Source organism: Rhinopithecus roxellana, chromosome 15 (genome assembly GCF_007565055.1).
Source record: "Rhinopithecus roxellana isolate Shanxi Qingling chromosome 15, ASM756505v1, whole genome shotgun sequence".
Lineage (NCBI taxonomy): Eukaryota > Metazoa > Chordata > Mammalia > Primates > Cercopithecidae > Rhinopithecus > Rhinopithecus roxellana.
In genome coordinates this window covers 11,363,288-11,382,239 of record NC_044563.1, presented here as the reverse complement: position 1 = coordinate 11,382,239, position 18,952 = coordinate 11,363,288, and the positions used below count along the sequence as shown (strand labels likewise).

General features: G+C 54.3%; 1 protein-coding gene across 4 annotated transcripts in view; it reads left to right on the top strand.

Annotated features, from left to right (window-relative positions):
• Positions 1-18,952, top strand: part of MACROD1 (mono-ADP ribosylhydrolase 1) — a 168,679-nt gene that overhangs the window by 890 nt on the left and 148,837 nt on the right. For all 4 annotated transcript variants that reach the window (XM_010376873.2, XM_030917323.1, XM_010376857.2 and 1 more), the window contains exons 2-3: positions 13,326-13,427; positions 15,001-15,117. In XM_010376873.2, the coding sequence (XP_010375175.2) occupies positions 13,326-13,427; positions 15,001-15,117 (219 nt within the window). The remainder of the gene's footprint in view (positions 1-13,325; positions 13,428-15,000; positions 15,118-18,952) is intronic.

Below are 18,952 nucleotides of genomic sequence, written 5' to 3'. Positions count from 1 at the left end.
GAACAGCTCCGGGGCTGGCGTCCCACCTGGTGGGGCATGTAACCCCACAGAGTGACCTCCCTGGCCTGGCCTGTCCTGCCTCCACCCCACCCCAAGCCCGCACTCTGATGCCTTTCTGGGCACGTGGTATGGTGCCCTTTTCCCCTTCTCCCTGGCCTCTGGCCACTTGTTAGCAGTTTGCTCATGCCAGGAACAGAGGTTAGACGAGCAGGTCAGGGCAGAGGTGGGGTCTTGTGCCTGTGACAACTGATGACACCCCCCAAGAATCACACCACTTCCTCTTTCTCCTGGAGGGGGCATGAGTCCAGGGCCTGGGAAGGGAGAGAACCCAAGCTGCCGCTACTGAGTCCCAAATAGCTCTGCCGGGCACCCAGCTGTCCCTGCCTTTCAGGGTCTGCCTCCTGGGATCCTGTGACTCTTCCCAGCTGGATCCCCTTTCAAAAGTGCAGGGAAGTGGCTCATTGGCTGGGCCTCTATGGTGGAGTAGGTATGGCCTCTGGGCTGGGCGGATAGGATGGAGGGTCCTGCAGTGTTAGGGGTGAAGAGAAGATGGCTTTCTCGGGACCAGAGGTGGAAATCAAAATGATTTACTCCTGACATGAATTGCGTGGCCTGGGCCAGGATCTAAAAGTGATGGCAGAAAGCACCGACTTTAGTCTGTGAGCCAATGGAGAACTTGTCAGGGACTTGACTCTTGCCCCAGAAGAGCAGGAGGAGTTGGGGGCTGGCAGAGACCCCTGGAGGGGGAGCCACTGTCCCCACAGAGACCCTGCTCCCCTGAGCACTCTCTCAGAGAACAACGACTCAGGAGGTTGGGAAAGAGCTAGGGAGACAAGGCGCCCAGGCACCTGCTTGAGGGCTGCCGCTCTTTCCAGGATCCAGCCCCCACAACCCTACTCCTTGGTGCCAAGAAAGCAGCCAGACCTCGTGATTGGGCTGGGGTTCCTGGGCTGCTGTGCTGTCGCTGGGGTCTCCCTCTTTGCTTCGAGCTGGGATTTCCAATCATGCAGCGAACTTTTATTGAACGCCCTCTAGGTGGCCAGGCTGAGGACTCAGACGTGTGTCAGATAGGCAAGGGCCCTGCCCTCATGGAGCTTGTAATCTGGTGTGAAGATTACAAAGCATCTATTGTAAAGAATGTGTTCTAGCAGCTGAGACAAGGCCTGGTAACCTCAGTGCTGTGAAGACACCATAGTAGATGGGGCCACCTGAGCTGGGGAGGTCAGAGGAGGCATCTCGGGGTGGTGGGCTGAGAAGAGGCATCCAGCTGGGGAATGATATTCCAGACCCGTTATTGAGTGACAGTGGGCCAGGCCCAAGGAGTGGGACCGGTCTGGGGGCTCTGCCTGCTACTAAAGTCACAGTTAGAGGGACGCTTTTGGGGGTGAGACATGGAGATCCCCCAATAGTTATCTATTGCTGTGTAACAAAATAACCCGAACCTTAGTGGCTTAAAACAGCAAACCTGCATTCTCTCCGTCTCTGAGGGTCAGGAAACGGAGAGACGCTTAGCTGGGTGGTTCTAGCTCAGGGTCTCCCTCCTCTGAGGCCGGGTGGGACTTGGTTAGGGTCGGAGGATTCACTTTGGGGCCTCTCCATGGGGCTGCTTGAGTGTCTTATGGAATAGATGTCCTAAGCCTTTTCCCCCAGAGCATGTGCTTCACGAGAGGGATCGTGAGGAGACCCCGATGGAGCCACAGTGCTTTCTTTGTGACCTTGTCTTCAGAGTCTCTCCCGCTTTATTCTAGGGGTTAGAATTGAGTCAGGGAGTCTGGCTGTACTCTGGGAGAGGGGAATTAGGCTCTACCTCTTGAAAGAAAGAATCTTAAATAATTTGCAGGTGTGTTTTTATTTTCTTAAAAAAATTTTTTTTTGAGACAGTTTTGCTCTTTTTGCCCAGGCTGGAGTACAGTGGTGTGTTGTCACTGCAACCTCCACCTCCTGGGTTCAAGTGAGTCTCCTGCCTCAGCCTCCTGAGTAGCTGGGATTAGAGGCGCCCGCCAGCATACCTAGCTAATTATTGTTGTTGTTGTTTTGTTTGTTTGTTTGTTTGTTTTGAGATGAAGACATCTGTTGACCGGGTTGGAGTGCAGTGGTGCCATCTCAGCTCACTGCAACCTCCACCTCTGGGGTTCAAGCGATTCTGCTGCCTCAGCCTCCCCAGTAGCTGGGATTACAGGCGTGTGCCATCATGCCTGGCTAATTTTTTTGTATTTTTAGTAGAGATGGGATTTCACTGTGTTAGCCAGGATGGTCTCAATCTCTGGACCTCATGATCTGCTCGCCTCGCCTCTCAAAGTGCTGGTGTTACAGGTGTGAGCCATTGCACCTGGCCAATTTTCTTAAATTTCTGTTTAAATTTTTTTTTTGAGATGAAGTCTCGCTCTGTCGCCCAGGCTGGAGTTCAGTGGTGCGATCTCGGCTCACTGCAAGTTCCGCCTCCCGGGTTCCCACCATTCTCCCGCCTCAGCCTCCCGAGTAGCTGGGACTACAGGTGCCCACCACCACACCCGGCTAATTTTTTGTATTTTTTAGTAGAGATGGGGGTTTCACCATGTTAGCCAGGATGGTCTCGATCTCCTGACCCCGTGATCCGCCTGCCTCGGCCTCCCAAAGTGCTGGGATTACAGGCGTGAGCCACCGTGCCCGGCCAAAATTTTTTTAATTAATTTAATTTTTTTTTTGAGACAGGGTCTCACTCTGTTGCTCAGGCTGAAGTGCAATGGTGTAATCATAGCTCACTACACCCTTAAACTCCTGGGCTCAGCGGTCCTCCTGCCTCAGCCACCTGAGTAGTTGGAACTATAGGCGCACATCACCTTGTGCAACTAATTTTTTTTTCTTTCGAGACAAGGTCTGTTGCCCAGGCTGGAGTGCAGTTGTGAGATCTCTGCTCACTGCATCCTCAACCTCCTGGGCTCAAGCAATCCTCCCACCTCAGTCTCCCAAGTAGCTGGAACTACAGGCATATGCCACCACGCCCCAGCTAATTTTTTGTATTTTTTTGTAGAGACAGAGTTTTGACATGTTGCCCAGGCTGGTCTCAAACTCCTAAGCTCAAGCAGTCTACCCACCTCAGCCTCCCAAAGTGCTGAGATTACAGGTGTGAGCCACCGGCAGCTAATGTTTTAAAAACTTTGTTGTAGAGACTGGGTCTCACCATGTTGCCCAGGCTGGTCTCAAACTCCTGGCCTCAAGTGATCCGCCCACCTCAGCCTCCCAAAATGCTGGGATTACAGGTGTGAGCCACTGTGCCTGGACAAGTATATTTTTTAAGCCATCACATTATGGGAGATCTGGGGGGCTGCCTCAGCTGGACTCTGCCTCTGATTAGGGTCTGAGCCATGGCCCTTGAAGACCCCTACGCTTTTCATGGTTACGTTCTAATCACACTTTCAGCCAAGTTACATTTGACAGCCAAGTGCCGCAAGTGTAGAGATCTTCAGTGCACAGCATATGCAACTGTGCAGCCACTACATGGGTCAAAAGGTAGAGCATTGCCATCACCCCAGAAGTCGCCTCTTTTCACTTGGTACCGTCTGGAGCTAATCACTCTTGTGATATCTTTTCATTTTGTCTCTTTTTGAAGTCCGGCCCATTTTACTCAATATCCGGCTAGTTCGTCCATGTTATTGGATGTGGCAATGATTCGCTCTTTTTTATTGCTGTATAGTGTTCCAGCATATGAATGTACCACAGCTTGTTTCCCACTGTTTTGTTGTTTTGTTTGGTTTTGTTTTTTTGAGATGTAGTCTTGCTCTGTCGCCCAGGCTGGAGTGTAGTGGCGTGATCCCAGCTCACTGCAACCCCTCTGCTTCCTGGATTCAAGCGATTCTCCTGCCATGTTGTCCAGGTTGGTCTCAAAATCCTGACCTCAGGTGATCTACCTGCCTCGGCCTCCCAAAGTGCTGAGATTACAACCATGAGCCACCATATCCAGCCCCTCCCTACTCTTTCGTTGATAGCATTTGGGTTTCTTGTGAATGAAGCTGTGCTATACTTTTTTTTTTTTTTTGAGGCAAGATCTCATTCTCTTGCCCAGGCTGAAGAGCAGTGGTGCAATCACAGCTCACTGCAGCTTGCAACTCCTGGGCTCAAACCATCCTCCCACCTCAGCCTCCTGAGTAGCTGGGACTATAGGCATGTTCTACCACGCCTGGCTAATGTTTTTAAAAATGTTTTGCAGAGACAGGGTCTCCTTGTTATCCCAGGCTGGTCTTGAACTCCTGGGCTCAAGTGATCCTCCCACCTCTGCCTGCAAATGTGCTAAGCACTGAGATTACAGATGTGTGCCGCTGTGTCTGGCTTCCTGAATATTCTCTCCATGTCTTTGATGGACATGTGCTCTCATTTCAGGGCTGTAGCTAGATAGGCCTCCAAATACTTGTCTGCCTGAGAGGATCCTCTCTCAAAGCCTGGCACACAGTAACCAAACTCACAAGAGACTGACGTATAGGTCAGAAGGCACAATGTGCGGTTCGTGGTGGGGAAATATAATGGCAGTGTGTCTGAAAACTCAGGTGTGCCTGGGCAGAACCTCCTGTCCCTATGGGAAAGCCTCATGGAAGCCAAATTGTAATCTTAGGATTGCTCAGAGCATGCATTCTCATCCAGGGCTGGTTGAGTGATTTTGGAAGCCTTGCCCTGGGCAAGGTAGGCAAGCTTCCCTGCTTGAGAAGGGTCAGTCCCCCCACAAGGATCCCCTTCCCCAGGCATTTGCTCAGTATTTCCATCTATATGCAGTGCTGAGTGCCTGCTCTGGACCCATGTAAGGATGCCTAGCCCGCGGCCCAGCTTGTCCTCTAAGCTGATGACCAAATTCAGCTTCCCCCGGACACTCCTTTTCTTTACCTCGAAGCTGATGCTTATTTCCATGGGCCCATTCTCCCTCCGGGTATGTACATACCTTCAGGCTGGATCTTCCTGGCTGGGAGACTTTCAGTCTTTTGGGGAGACTTCAGCAGTGTCTGATTTTACTAGCCAGGTGTTACTTTTTCTAATTTATATATATATATATATATATATATATATATATATATATATATATATATATATATGTATATATTTATTTATTTTTTGAGACCCAGTTTCACTCTTGTTGCCCAGGCTGGAGTACAATGGCACGATCTCGGCTCCACCTCCCAGGTTTAGGCGATTCTCTTGCCTCAGCCTCCCAAGTAGCTGGGATTACAGGCATGCGCCACCATGCCTGGCTAATTTTGTATTTTCGGTAGAGATGGGGTTTCTCCATGTTGATCAGGTTGGTCTTGAACTCCTGATCTCAGGTGATCCTTGCCTGCCTCGGCCTCCCAAAGTGCTGGGATTACAGGAGTGAGCCACCACTCCTGGCCTGTTTATTTATTTATTTATTTGAGATGGTCTCACTTTGTTGCCTAGGCTGGAGTGCAGTGATGGTATCTTGGCTCACTGTAGCCTCTGCCACCCAGACTCCAGCAATCCTCCCACCTCAGCCTCCCAAGTAGCTGGGATTACAGGTATGTGCCACCACACCCGGCTAATTCTTGTATTATTATTATTTTTTTCTGAGTTGGGAGTCTCACCCTGTCGCCTAGGCTGGAGTACAGTGGTGTGATCTCGGCTCACTGCAACCTCCGCCTCCCGGGTTCAAGCGATTCTCCTGCCTCAGCCTCCTGAGTAGCTGGGTTTATAGGCCTGTGCCACCACACTGGCTAATTTTTGTATTTTTAGTAGAGACAGAGTTTCACCATGTTGGTCAGGCTGGTCTCGAACTCCTGACCTCTTGATCCGCCTGCCTCAGCCTCTCAAAGTGCTGGGATTACAGGCGTGAGCCACTGCACCCGGCCTAATTTTTCTATTTTTTGTAGAGACGGGGTTTTGCCAAGTTGGCCAGGCTGGTCTTGAACTCATGAACTCAAGCAATCCACCCACCTCAGCCTCCCAAAGTGCTGGGATTACAGGCGTGAGTCACTGCGCCCGCCCTACTTTCTCTAATTTGATACCCTCAGTTTTGAGGCACTTCGTTATCCCCCTGGGAGTGCCTTTTCATCAGAAGATTGTGGAAACACCCTCCCTGGAAAGGCAGTTGAGCATGAGGGACTTAAGGTTAGGCCCTTGTCGGTATCTGGTGCTGTGTCATCACAGAAGGGGCCTGGCTTTGGCTCCTTGTTCCAACAACCGTTGCAGGCAGAGCTGTGAGCCACAAAGAGCAGGGACATTGTTGTCGTCAGACCTGGGGACGTGCTGCTGCTTCCTCGCTCTCCAAGCCTCAGTTTCCTCATCTATAAAATGGGACCAGTGGCACCTGCTTGGAGGTTGTGCTGGGATCACATTAGAAACCACTTTGGGCCAGGCATGGTGGCTCACGCCTGTAATCCCAGCACTTCGGGGGCCAAGCTGGGAGGATTGCTAGAGTCCAGGAGTTCGAGACCAGCCTGGGCATACCAAGACCTTATCTCTCCTAAAAATAAAATAAAATAAAGAAAAGGAAAGAAACCATTTTATATACCATGGCCCAGAATGGGTCCCAGCGGCCCCCCTTCCTTGTCACCCCTTAGACCCTCAGGTCTGTCTCCTGTCTCTGCTCTGTGCTGGCCATGGTGACACTGGGCTCTTGTAGGCTTGTCTCATGTGCTGGGGCCCTGAGCCTGCACAGCCTAAGCCATCCTCTCCTTGGTGACTCAAGGTAGGGCTGCTACACTCCAGCCTCACACCACACTGTGCAGAAGCCAGGGCTAATTTCAGCCCCCATGGGATTTCATCCAGAGTGGAGGGCTTATCTGATTTGAATGCAGCACTGGCAAATTTTCCAGGTACCCCTGGGAGTCGGGGGACTTCTCCCACCTGTCTCCTGGGGACACAGCCTTGCCAGTGCTCTGGTGTGGGCGGAGACAAGGGGGCAAGGGAGAGGAGAGAGGCTCCAAGGTGCCGCGTGCTCTGTCTCCCTTTGCTTGAGCTGTGGGCTTTGACAAGACCCTGTTCTTGCAGGCCGGTGAGCACAGGTGATTAATGCCCCTGCCACCGAGTCTAAATGCTGCTGCGTTCTGGGAGCCCAGCCTTTATCAGCCCTGCCCACCTGGCATTCTCTCTGAGAGGAGCTCTGCCTTGGCGCCCCGGCCTGCCCTCACCTCTCTGAACACCATCTTGAAAAGTGCCATAAAGACACTTCTTAAAACACATCATTGAATTCCCGTTGGCCTGCTGCACTTTATGGTTCTGGCGGAGCCTGCTTCCTCCTGCTCGGCTTTCGTGCCTGGGAGCCGCTGGAAGCTTCGTCCGGGGTCACGCCTCTCCATCAAAATTTACTGCAGACATCTTTTTACAACACCTGTCTCACTGAGCTGTGAAATACTCTCGCCTCTTCAAAAATGAAAGAAAATGAAAATGCATGTTTTACATCTTTTATAAAAAATAAAATAAAACTCACTTGTGCTTTAAGTCTGCATTTGTCCTTCTTACAGGAGGAGGTGGGAAATGTTAGAAATTCATGGGCAAGGCCGGGCGCGGTGGCTCACGCTTGTAATCCCAGCACTTTCCGAGGCTGAAGCGGGTGGATCATCTGGAGTCAGGAGTTCAAGACCAGCCTGGGCAACATGGTGAAACCCCGTCTCTACTAAATATACAAAAAATTAGCTGGGCATGGTGGTGCATGTCTGTAATCCTAGCTACTCAGGAGGTTGAGGCATGAGAATCGCTTGAACCCAGGAGGCGGAGGTTGCAGTGAGCCTCAATCGCACGACTGCACTCCAGCCTGGGTGAGAGAGTGAGACTCTGTCTCAAAAAAATAAAAACACAGAAATGCGTGGGGCATGTTCCCAGCTTAAGGCCCCTGTTTCTTCTCCGGGGGAATGAAGAGGGGTCCGGTGGGCAAGGACTGCCGACAGAGGACATGGAGGTGAGAACGCCGAATGGGCGCACTTGGCCTTTTCTTTCCCCGTAAATCAGAAACCAGTGCAGTGTGTAGCTCTTTGGGGATCAGCCAGGCCACAGCCTTGTTCTGGTGGTGAGGAGAGACATGTGTCTGGCATGCTGGCCTTCTGAGGTATGCACTTGGGCTCCATAGACTAGAAGGGACAGGCTGACAGATGTCCTCAAGGTCGGCACCCAGCCGGCTGGGGCAGAGCCAGCATGCTGTCTCTGGGAAGTGGAGCCATCCTGTGGGCTTTGCTGGAGAGAAGGGGCTGTGTGGGCTGTGGGTCACTCAGACCAGGCCACCATGCTTAGGGAGGACAGTGTGGGAGGAAGCCCAGGTTCCTCTCACTTGTGTGTGACCGGGGGCAGGTCACTGTGCCTCTTCTCTAGAACATGGTGGTGGCATCTGCCAGATGATATCTGCTAGGGCACCTGAGGTGTCTCTGGTCACCCAGGTCTAGTACCATGGGATGCCTAGGGCCTGCCCAGCCGGAGACACTTCAGCAAGGCCTCTGGGGTCCATCTGGGTCCTAGCCCACCAGTCCCGGCAGCATCACGGTGGGTTACCTGACTTTCTGGCCACAGGCCCAGCCGTCTGGGAGTGCCCACAGAGTGGCATGCCAAGCCTCGCAGTGAGGAGGTCACAGTTACACAAGGTGACAAATATGGGCACTCAAATTATTTATTTAGAGACAAGGTCTCTGTTGCCCAGTCTGGAGTGCAGTGGCACAATCACAGCTCACTGCAGCCTTGACCTCCCAGACTGAAGCGATCCTCCCGCCTCAGCCTCCTGGGCAGTGGGGACCACAGACACACGCTCAGCTGATTTTTTTTTTTTTTTTTTTTTTTTTTTTGAGATGGAGTTTTGCTCTTGTTGCCCAGGCTGGAATGCAATGGTGTGATCTCAGCTTACCGCAACCTCTGCCTCCCAGGTTCAAGTGATTCTCCTGCCTCAGCCTCCTGAGTAGCTGGGATTACAGGCATGTGCCACCATGCCCGGCTAATTTTGTGTTTTTAGTAGAGACGGGGTTTCACCATGTTGACCAGGCTGGTCTCAAACTCCTGACATCAGGTGATCCGCCTGCCTCAGCCTCCCAAAGTGCTGGGATTACAGGTGTGAGCCACCATGCCAGGCCACTCGGCTGATTTTTTTGTATTTTTTGGTAGAGATGGGGTTTCTTCATGTTGTCCAGGCTGGTCTCGAACTCCTGGGCTCAAGCGATTGGCCTGCCTTGGCCTCCCCAAGTGCTGGGGACCTAAATACTTAGGCAAGGTCCTCTGGCTGCTATGTTCCCAAGTTGGAAAAAAAAGTTCCCCACAATTTTGTCCTGTTTGCTTTGTTCTCTTTGGGCCTTATTTTGCCACCAGGAAGGAGTGAATGTGCCTGGTGTGTAGACTGCACTTTGCAGTTCACAGCCACCTTCTCCTTTGACCCTCCCGGCAAGCCTGGGTGTTAGCAAAGGAAGGTCTGCCTTGTCCCTATTCTAGAGATGGGAAAACCGAGGCTCCAGACCGAGCATGGTGTTGGGAGGTCATGAGCCCAAACCTGGCGGGACCTGTAACAGAAGAAAAGGCACAGCCTGGGTTTAGGCCGGCTGCCACCAGCATCTGTCACAGCTCTTGCAGGCAGGCTCTGTGGGAGTCAGAGGCTCAGAAGAGAGTGGAGGGACAGCTCCGGAGGTTGCTCGCTTAAAGAGGGTCTTGAATCTGTGCAACTGATTAGAAGACGTAGGGAGGAAAGCAGCAAGGACACTTCCTGTCCACAGGGAAGGCAGGAGGGGCCGTGGCATGGGGTGTGGTGACCTTGACCTTGTTGGGGGGAGGGACCAGACTGGGTGGACTGAAGGGAGCATGGAAGGGAGGAAGTGGAGACAGCAGAGGAGGGGGCAGCTGCAGGGGTGTGGAATGCGGGCGTCGAGGGTGGGGACAGGGATTGTTTGAGGGCAGGCAGGACGGCCTGGTGGAGGGGGACCTGCAGCAGTGAGTCCTCTGGGAGGTGGGCCTGGCAGGTGGCAGCACTGACAGGAGGGACCTTCATGCCCAGTGACCTGAAGGAGGGAGGACAAGGTGCGGGCAGGTGGTGGAGGTGCCCGGCTCAGTGGGGGAGGACAACAGCTGGAGGAAGAGTGGGGGCAGCTGGGGAGAAGGAGGAAGGGGGAGTCCACTGCCAAAGCAGCAGCTGAGTGGCCAGGCTGACAGAGCCCCCATGGGGGAGGTGAAAAATTTAGAGGCAGCCTCTGCTTGGTGGTGGGATTTCCTCCAGTGATTTACAGCCCCTGGGACCAACCAGAGAAATTGGGATCACTTCCTCCCTGAAGCTTTCCTGGCCTCCCCTCTTCTCGGTCAGGCTCCAGGACCTCACCTTGGTGAAGGTGAGGATGCTTGATAAATATTTATTAACTGACTTATTGACATTCGAGCTGCCGATGAGAGGTGCAGAGCCCGGATGGAGTGGCCTCTCCTCCCTGGCCTGTTCTTTGCCCTCGGTAGGTGGTACCGGCTTCCAGCAGCTCAGCCCTTTGCCACGTGCCAGGCTAGCCTGGTCCACTTCCTGTGAAATGCAGGAGGTAGCTTCCCACAGCCTTATTATACAGAAGAGGCCAGCAGAGGCTTGGGAATGCTCCTTGCAGATACCAGCGTCCGCTACCCCCACACAAAGAAAGGATTCTTCAGATGGGAGCCCCTGGCCTGCTCCTCAGGTCCTGCTGGGGCCATGTGCCCAGCAGGGAGGCTGGCCTCTTGAAAAGGGGGGGCAGGGAATGGGCTGTGAGAAGCAAGGGACACTAGTGATGGAGGGGCCAGCAGAGGTACCCTTGGCCCCTTAGAAAGAACACACATGGCGGCCGGGCGCGGGGGCTCACGCCTGTAATCCCAGCACTTTGGGAGGCCAAGGCGGGCGGATCACGAGGTCAGGAGATCGAGACCATCCTAGCTAACACGGTGAAACCCCGTCTCTACTAAAAATGCAAAAAAGTAGCCGGGCGTGGTGGTGGGCGCCTGTAGTCCCAGCTACTTGGGAGGCTGAGGCAGGAGAATGGCGTGAACCTGGGAGGCGGAGCTTGCAGTGAGATTGCACCACTACACTCCAGCCTGGGCGACTGAGCAAGACTCCGTCTCAAAAAAAAAAAAAAAAGAAAAAAACCATCTCTACTAAAAATGCAAAAAATTAGCTGGACGTGGTGGCAGGCGCCTGTAGTCCCAGCTACTTGGGAGGCTGAGGCAGGAGAATCCTGGGAGGGGAGGTTGCAGTGAGCCGCGATCACGCCCTGGACTCTAGCCTGGGCGACAGAGGGAGACTCCGTCTCAAAAAAAAAAAAAAAAAAAAAAAAAAGAAGGCACATGGTACACTAATGGGAAGTATCTAGTGAAAGCATTTTTTTTTTTTTTTGGCAGAGTCTTGCTGTGTTGCCTAGGCTGGAGTACAGTGGCATGATCTCGGCTCACTGCAACCTCAGCCTCTCGGGTTCAAGCGATTCTCCTGCCTCTGCCTACCAAGTAGCTGTTATTACAGGTGCCCACAACCACGCCCAGCTATTTTTTGTAATTTTAGTAGAGACAGGGTTTCACTGTGTTGGCCAGGCTGGTCTCGAACTCCTGACCTCAGGTGATCCACCCACCTTACTGGGATTACAGGCGTGAGCCACTGCGCCTGGCCATGTGAAAGCATTTTCAATCTGGTTATAGCGCTCCTGGGATGAAGTCAGTTCCCTACCTCTATTAACCCACAAACAATTTTATTCTTCTACGACCTTTACATACTGTTCCTGCTGCCAAACACCCTTTCTGGCCCTGGCTACTTCTCACGCCTCTTCCGAGTCTCCCTTAAGCCTCCCCTGCCGCCCTGCCTGGTCAGGGTTCCAGGGAACTCCTCTGCCAGTCCCTGAGTGTCTCATAGCGCATCTCAGAATTGGAATTGCTTGACTAAAATGCCTGGACCAGCTTCTGTCTCCCTGGCTGGGTTGTAGATTCACGAGGCCCAGGGCCAGGTCAGCCTGCTCAGTGCATCTCTGGCACTGAATGCAGGACCTACTTGTGCCCAAGCGTGTTTATGGAAGAGGGGGCAGAAGTGGCTGCCAGGAAAGGTGGCTCTGGCTTGAGCAGCAGTTGAGGCTGACCAGGGGTGGGCGTAGCCTTTTGTGATGACCCCAGCTTTGCATCCAGCAGGGACTCTGGACTGGGCCCCTTGCATGAGTTCTGTCATCTAATGCTCTCAGCATCCTTGGGCTCTTATCACCACTGCCAGCAGCTGTCAGATGAGGAGATGGAGGCCTGAATGGTGAAGTGACTCTGGTGGAGAAAACACCCTGCTGTGTGAGGGTGGCCTCCCAATCTCCCTAAGCATTTGTGGAGGGACCTACCTGTCCCCCTCACCATCATGTGCATAGAAACTTCCAGGCTGCAATCCTTCCTTTCTCACCACCTCCTCTAATTGCTCTCCCACCTCTACATACTTCTTGATGCTTTTTGGGTTTCTCAATTGTAGCCTTTGCTGTTTGCTGTGGGGGCTGCCCCATACTGGGAGCCTGTGGTCTAGGGAGCCAGGCAGGGCAGAGAGCCTGGGTGTGCAGGTGGCCTCGGGCCAGCAGGGGGAGCCCGCGAGCTGCGAGCCTGGCCCGGCGCGGTCGGGGCGGGCCTTTCTGAGACGGGTTCCAGGTTTCTGTGCCTGGTGCCACCCCCAAGGGAAGGCGGAGCCCATGGGAGAGTGCCCAGGCAAGGGGGAGCCGGCCAGGGTAGACCCAGAGTCTGTGAGCAGGTGGGGGGTGCCTGGCTCCTCTCTCAAGTCCCTGCTGTGTGAGGGTGGCCTCCCACCCTTCCTGAGCCTCGGTTTCCTCATCTGTAAAATGGGGGTGATTCCAGCCCCATTGGTCATGCTGGGAGCCCTCAGCCGCTGCTGGGAGGATGTTGGGGACAGGTACCAGGTCCACTTGGTCCTGCAGCTCCTGGAGGAGGACAGCTGTCCCGCTGCCTCCATGCAGTGACAGTGAGGGCAGAACTGACTGGCGGTGGGACTGACGGATAATGTCACCGGCTGAGTGCTGCCAACCGGCTTGGCTTTAGTGTGTGGGAGGAAGCTCGGAGCTGTTCCTCAGGGGACGTCTTCACCCCCGTTCTAATCAGGGAGAAATGGGGGACCCAAAGAGATGTGGACTCTGCTGGAAAGTGGCAGAGCTGAATTCTGAACCCAGGTCTGCGATGCCTGAGCCGGTCCCTCAGCTTCCCCAGACCTCAGTTTCCCTCCCTGAACAAAGAGAGCAGGACAAGATACTCTAGGGGCCTCTGAGGCTCCCCCAGCATGCCCGCCCTGTGTGCCCAGGGAAGGATGGACAGGAAGGGCTGGTTTGCATTCTTGGACGAGGCAGGAAGGGAGATATGGGAGTGTGAGTAACTGGCCAGCTCCTCTGCCCCCACCCTGACCCTCCTTCCTGCCTCTGCAGCCTTTCTGAAGGGCCTGAGTGACAAGCAGCGGGAGGAACATTACTTCTGCAAGGACTTTGTCAGGCTGAAGAAGATCCCGACGTGGAAGGAGATGGCGAAAGGTAGGCCCTGCTCGGACGAGGCCCTGGTGGGCAGGCTCCAGACCCGTGGCTTGGGAGAATCGTGCAGACAAGAAGAGCGAGTCCAGCAGCGTGTATCGAGTGCTTGCTGCAGGCAGGCGCTCTGCGTGTATCACCTCATTCAGTTATTTTGTTTTATTTTTTGAGACGGAGTTTCACTCTTTTTGCCCAGGCTGGAGTGCAATGGTGCGATCTTGGCTCACTGCAACCTCCGCCTCCCGGCTTCAAGTAATTCTCCCGCCTCAGCCTCCCGAGTAGCTGGGATTACAGGCATGTACCACCACGTCCGGCTAATTTTGTATTTTCAGTAGAGATGGGGTTTTACCATGTTGTCCAGGCTGGTCTTGAACTCCTGACCTCAAGTGATCTGCCCACCTCGGCCTCCCAAAGTGCTGGGATTAAAGGCGTGAGCCACCAAGCCCTGCCACCTCATTCAATTATTTATTTATTTATTTAATTTAGTTTAGTTTTTTGTTTTTTTTGTTTTTGTTTTTTGTTTTTTGTTTTTTGTTTTTTTTGAGATGGAGTCTCGCTCTGTTCCCCAGGCTGGAGTGCAGTGGCGTGATCTCGGCTCACTGCAAGCTCCGCCTCCCGGGATCACGCCATTCTCCTGCCTCAGCCTCCTGAGTAGCTGGGACTACAGGTGCCCGCCACCGCGCCCGGCTAATTTTTGTTTTGTATTTTTAGTAGAGACGAGGTTTCACCGTGGTCTCGATCTCCTGACCTTGTGATCCGCCCGCCTCGGCCTCCCAAAGTGCTGGGATTACAGGCGTAGTTTAGTTTTTGAGATGGAGTCTCACTCTGTCACTGAGACAAGTGCAGTGGCGTGATCTCGGCCTTCTGCAACCTCCGCTTCCTCGGTTCAAGCAATTCTCCTGCCTCAGCCTCCTGAGTAGCTGCGATTATAGACATGCACCACCATGCCTGGATAATTTTTGTGTTTTCAGTAGAGATGGGGTTTCACCATGTTGGCCAGGCTGGTCTCGAACTCCTGACCTCAAGTGATCTGCCCTCCACGGCCTACCAAAGTGCTGGGATTATAGGCGTGAGCCACTGTGCCTGGCCACTTCATTCAATTACTAACACAACAAGTGCAATTTTTATCCCCATTATATGGTAGGGAACAGAGCCCTAGGTTAGGTGAGCCACTTGCCTGAGATTACTTGCTTGTGGGGAGCTGGGGTTTGAAGTGCGATTTGGTTGCTTACGGTAGGGTGTGTTGGTGAGACAGCAGGCCTGGTGACGCATAAACCTGGGCAAGTCCCTGACCCACCTAATCCTCAGTTTCTACCTCTGTGAAATGGGATGGATGATATTAGCACTGTACCTGCTGGTGGCCTTGCTGTCAAGATGCAAGGAGTCCCCGCATGATGCTGGCACACAGTAGGTGCTCCTCAGCGTGGGTTCCTGGTACTGGGTCAGCAGTCATCATGCTGCAGGATGCCTCTGGAGGTGGAGGGAGGTCGATAGGGAAGGCCCTGGCCCCTGGGCCCTGGCTGGGTCCCTCTGCAGTGGGCAGCCTTGCTGTGACCTCCCCGGCCCCTACTTGTTCCAGGGGTGGCTGTGAAGGTGGAGGAGCCCAGGTATAAAAAGGACAAGCAGCTCAATGAGAAGATCTCCCTGTTCCGCGGCGACATCACCAAGCTGGAGGTGGATGCCATCGTCAACGCCGGTGAGTGGCTGGCCTGAACCAGAGCCCTGGTGGCCACCCCGTTGCCTTTGCTCTACTCTGCTGTGCCAGGCCTGGGTGGACGCCACCTGGCTCCAGTGAGGCTCGGGTTGCTGGCAAGGACGGTCTGCTGGCGCCATGGTAGCCCAGCACGTCGGCCACTCGGACTCCTCTTCCCTTGAAACCCTGACCTGCTGTGTCGGGGGCGCCTTGCTCCACTGAGACCCATTAGTGGCCGGGGAAGGAGGAGAGCTGGGCTGGAACTGGGCTTCCCTGCCAGGAAGGCAGAGGCCACAGCAGGGAGGTCTGACCTTGGGGGGCCACAGAGGCCCCAACCACCACCTGCCTTCCTCTGCCTTTGGCCTGCCCTGCCCTCCCTTCAGACCTGGGCAGGTGAAGGAGCTTGTCGAGGGATAGTGGGGGCAGAGAGGTCCCCTGCGGTCCCCTGGCAGCTTTCCAGTGCCTGGAAACGGGAGCTGCTCAGCTTCCTGCGCTCGCCTCTTGCTGGCTTGGCAGTTTGTTGTGATGAGTGTGGGAGCCGGCTGCTGCTTTGTGGGAGGGAGGAAGGGGGCTGCTTCTCCACGCAGGCAGTGGTTGTCTGGCAAGGTCAAAGGTGCCAGGAAAGGACTTTGGCATGGGGTGTCAAGGGCACCAGCAGGTGGCTTGTGGAACAGGTCGAGTGCCGGCTGAACCCCGGCCCTCACCCGCCTGCTCACTCGCTCCTTTGCTTACCCGGCATCTGCACCAAGCATCGGAGGAAGGGGGGGGCCCTTTTTCAGACCCTGAATTTGGGGGGCAGATCCTCTCATCTTGGACTCCAGTTCATGGGAAAACCCTGCCGTGCCAGCCCCTCCCCAGCCTGTGCAGGCCCAGGGCACCCCCAGGAGCTTCTCGACTCTCCTTCGTCTCCACTTTGGGCTTGTAGTGGTCGTGCTTGGCCCCAGCGCTGTCCCCCAGTGACTCTGGGGCTTGGTGGCGCTGATGCTGTGAGCATTTCCGTTGATCTCTCTGAGTTACGGGCTCTAGGATCCGGAGAGGGAAGGTCACTCAGCTGCCCTGGGCCTGGTCCATGGTGTCTGAGTTGTGTTTCCTGAAGCAACCTTGCTCTGTGCGTCTTCCCACCATTGACTGCAAAGCTGGATAGTCATATGGGGCTGCCTTGCCCACACATTACCTGTCTAGGCACACAGGTGACAAGTTACACGTAGGCAGGAGTTTCTGCTCAGAGTGGCTGGCTGAGGGGAGCAGGGGGAGCTAGAGTCACCTTGGGCTTCTGCAGGTGGTTCTGGTGTGTTTCTCTAGGGCCACTAGGAAGAGGACTGCTAGTCCATCTGGGGACACATGGCTAAGACAAAGCCACATCTGGGTTGGCAGATGTTACAGCGGCCTGGGGGAAGGGTGTTCTTGCTGCCTGTGCCCAGGAGGGGCTGGCCTGGAGCAGACGGGCAGAGCCTTGGGGCTGTGGCTGAGAGGGCAGTCAGGCAGGACAGTGGGTACTCCAGCCCTGCCAGTCACTGGCAAGCGTGTGAGAGGTACCCCAGCGGTATCTTCTTGCTGAGCGGCAAAGTGGCCAGAGGGAAAATGAGGTATCTTGTGAACTCTGTCCCCCTTGATTGGTGATTGGCTGCAACATGGGTCAGGAGAAAGGGTTCAGGGAACAAGGTGGGGTGTTGACGGGTGCAGATGGAACAGGGGACACTCTGGAGGCTGCACCTGGGCTGTGGGCATGATTAACGCCACTTCCTAAGTGCTCTTGGGAGTCGCCAGGCTTTGGATGCAGCAGCTCCATCAGAAGTGCTTTAGTGCCAGCTCCATTTGCACCAGGGCCAGGGCTGGGGCAGTGCTGGCTGAGTTTCTCTGGGGACTCCCCTTCTCCATGTCCTTGCCTAGGCCTCTGTTTCCTCCTCTGCACAATGAGGATGGCAAAGAAAGCACCCATCAGGTTGCTGGGGGCACTTGGAGCTGATGCACGTGACGTGCAAGTGGTGCTCACTCGTCACCAGGCGGGAATCGGGGCTCAGCACCTCGCATTGGTGCTGAAACTGGTGTCATCAGCGCCATTCTGGGCATCACCCCTGTCCTGGGGGTGCTGAGGGACATGGTACCTCCTGCAGATGATCAGCTTTCGCCTCCCCCTGCTTGCCTCAGTTTACCCACACTCCTCTTGGTGTGTTTTCCTGGGATCTTTTTGTTCTAGAATCTCACAGCCAGTAGGACCCAGTACCCACCTGGAATCCCAGGGAATGGCGGAGGCAGGGTCTGGACACAGGCTTCCCACACAGAGCCTGAGTCTCCTTCGGCCGTCCAGGACTTTGTGGAACCCCAGCGTTCAAAGTGGCTTTGGCACTGGTCAGGCCTCCAGGGTCCTGGGTGGCCTTGGCTCCCACCCCAGCCCCTTTGCCCACCAGGGGGCAGCAGAGATCGCAGTTCCCAGGAGCCCATAAATCAGCCTGTTTATTAGTGGAATAAAAGTCGTCCACAACGGCAGGGCTTTTCGGGGCTGCATAAATCTGCGTCTGTGCCTCGTGAAACCCATATGTGCTTAATTCATATGTAAAGTTTCAAGCAGGAAGAGAATATGTGTCCATTAAATTCTATTTGACTTGATTATAATCATTAGCCATGAATAATTACTTCTCAGTGCCTACCGCGGAGCCACCACAATAAGCAAGAGGAGAGAGCAATTATCTTGGGGTGGGGATTTTTAAATTTATATTTTTGAAGCCAGGAGCAGTGCTGGCCCCGCGGGTGTCAGTGGCCCATGGAGAACGCCGCGGGTCACACTGGGCTGGGAGCTTGAGGTCTGGCCGCCCGCCGGAGCTTCTGGATTTTGTTGTGGGGGGCGGTTCTCTTTGTTCCTGCTGCCATATGGGAGGGGCTGTCGCTGCCTGGGCTTGGGTCCAGCTGCAGGGATGTGGAGGGGAAGGGTGCAGTGGGAGCTAGGAGAGGGCTGTGAGGGAAAGGGGGGCGGGGGGAGCTCCCAACCCCCCACCTTCTTCCATCCTGAGAAGCTGTGGGCTTGAAGGGGTCTCCAGCCAGGCTGTGGGCATCTCTCCTGCCACTCAGCAGGGTCCTGGGGATCCTTGGAGAGGGCAGTTGCCAGGTGTCCCCCTGCCTGCCCCCCTCACTTCTTCCCCTCCCTGAAGAGGCATCTGCCTGTGACCTCCCTCAGGCGTTTAAGAAACAACCCTGGGCGGGGGTGGGGGTGGGGGGGCGGCAGTAGCTCACTTCCTGTAATCCCAGCACGGTGGGAGGCCGAGACAAGAGGATCACTTGAGCTCAGGAGTTTGAGACCAGCCTGACCGACATAGTGAAACCCTGTCTCTACAAAAAAAATTTTAAAAAATTAGGGATGGTGGTGTGTGCCTATAGTCCCAGCTACTCAGGAGGCTGAGGCAGGAGGATTTCTTGAACCTGGGAGGTTGAGGCCGCTGAGCCACGGTTGTGCCACTGCACTCCAGCCTGGGTGACAGAGTGAGACCCTATCTCAAACAAACAAACAAACAAAATATATATATATATATATATATATATATATATATATATATATATATATAATAGAAAACAGAACATCAGATTCTGGGCCAGGTGCGGTGGCTCACGCCTGTAATCCCCGAACTTTGGGAGGCTGAGGCAGGCTTGAGGTCAGGAGTTTCGAGACTAACCTGGCCAACATGGCAAACTCCCATCTCTACTAAAAACGCAAAATTAGCCAGGCATGGTGGCACGCACCTGTAATTCCAGCTACTTGGGAGGATAAGGTAGGAGAATCACTTGAACCCAGGAGGCTGAGGCAGGAGGATTGCTTGAACCTGGGAGGTCAAGGCTGCAGTAAGCC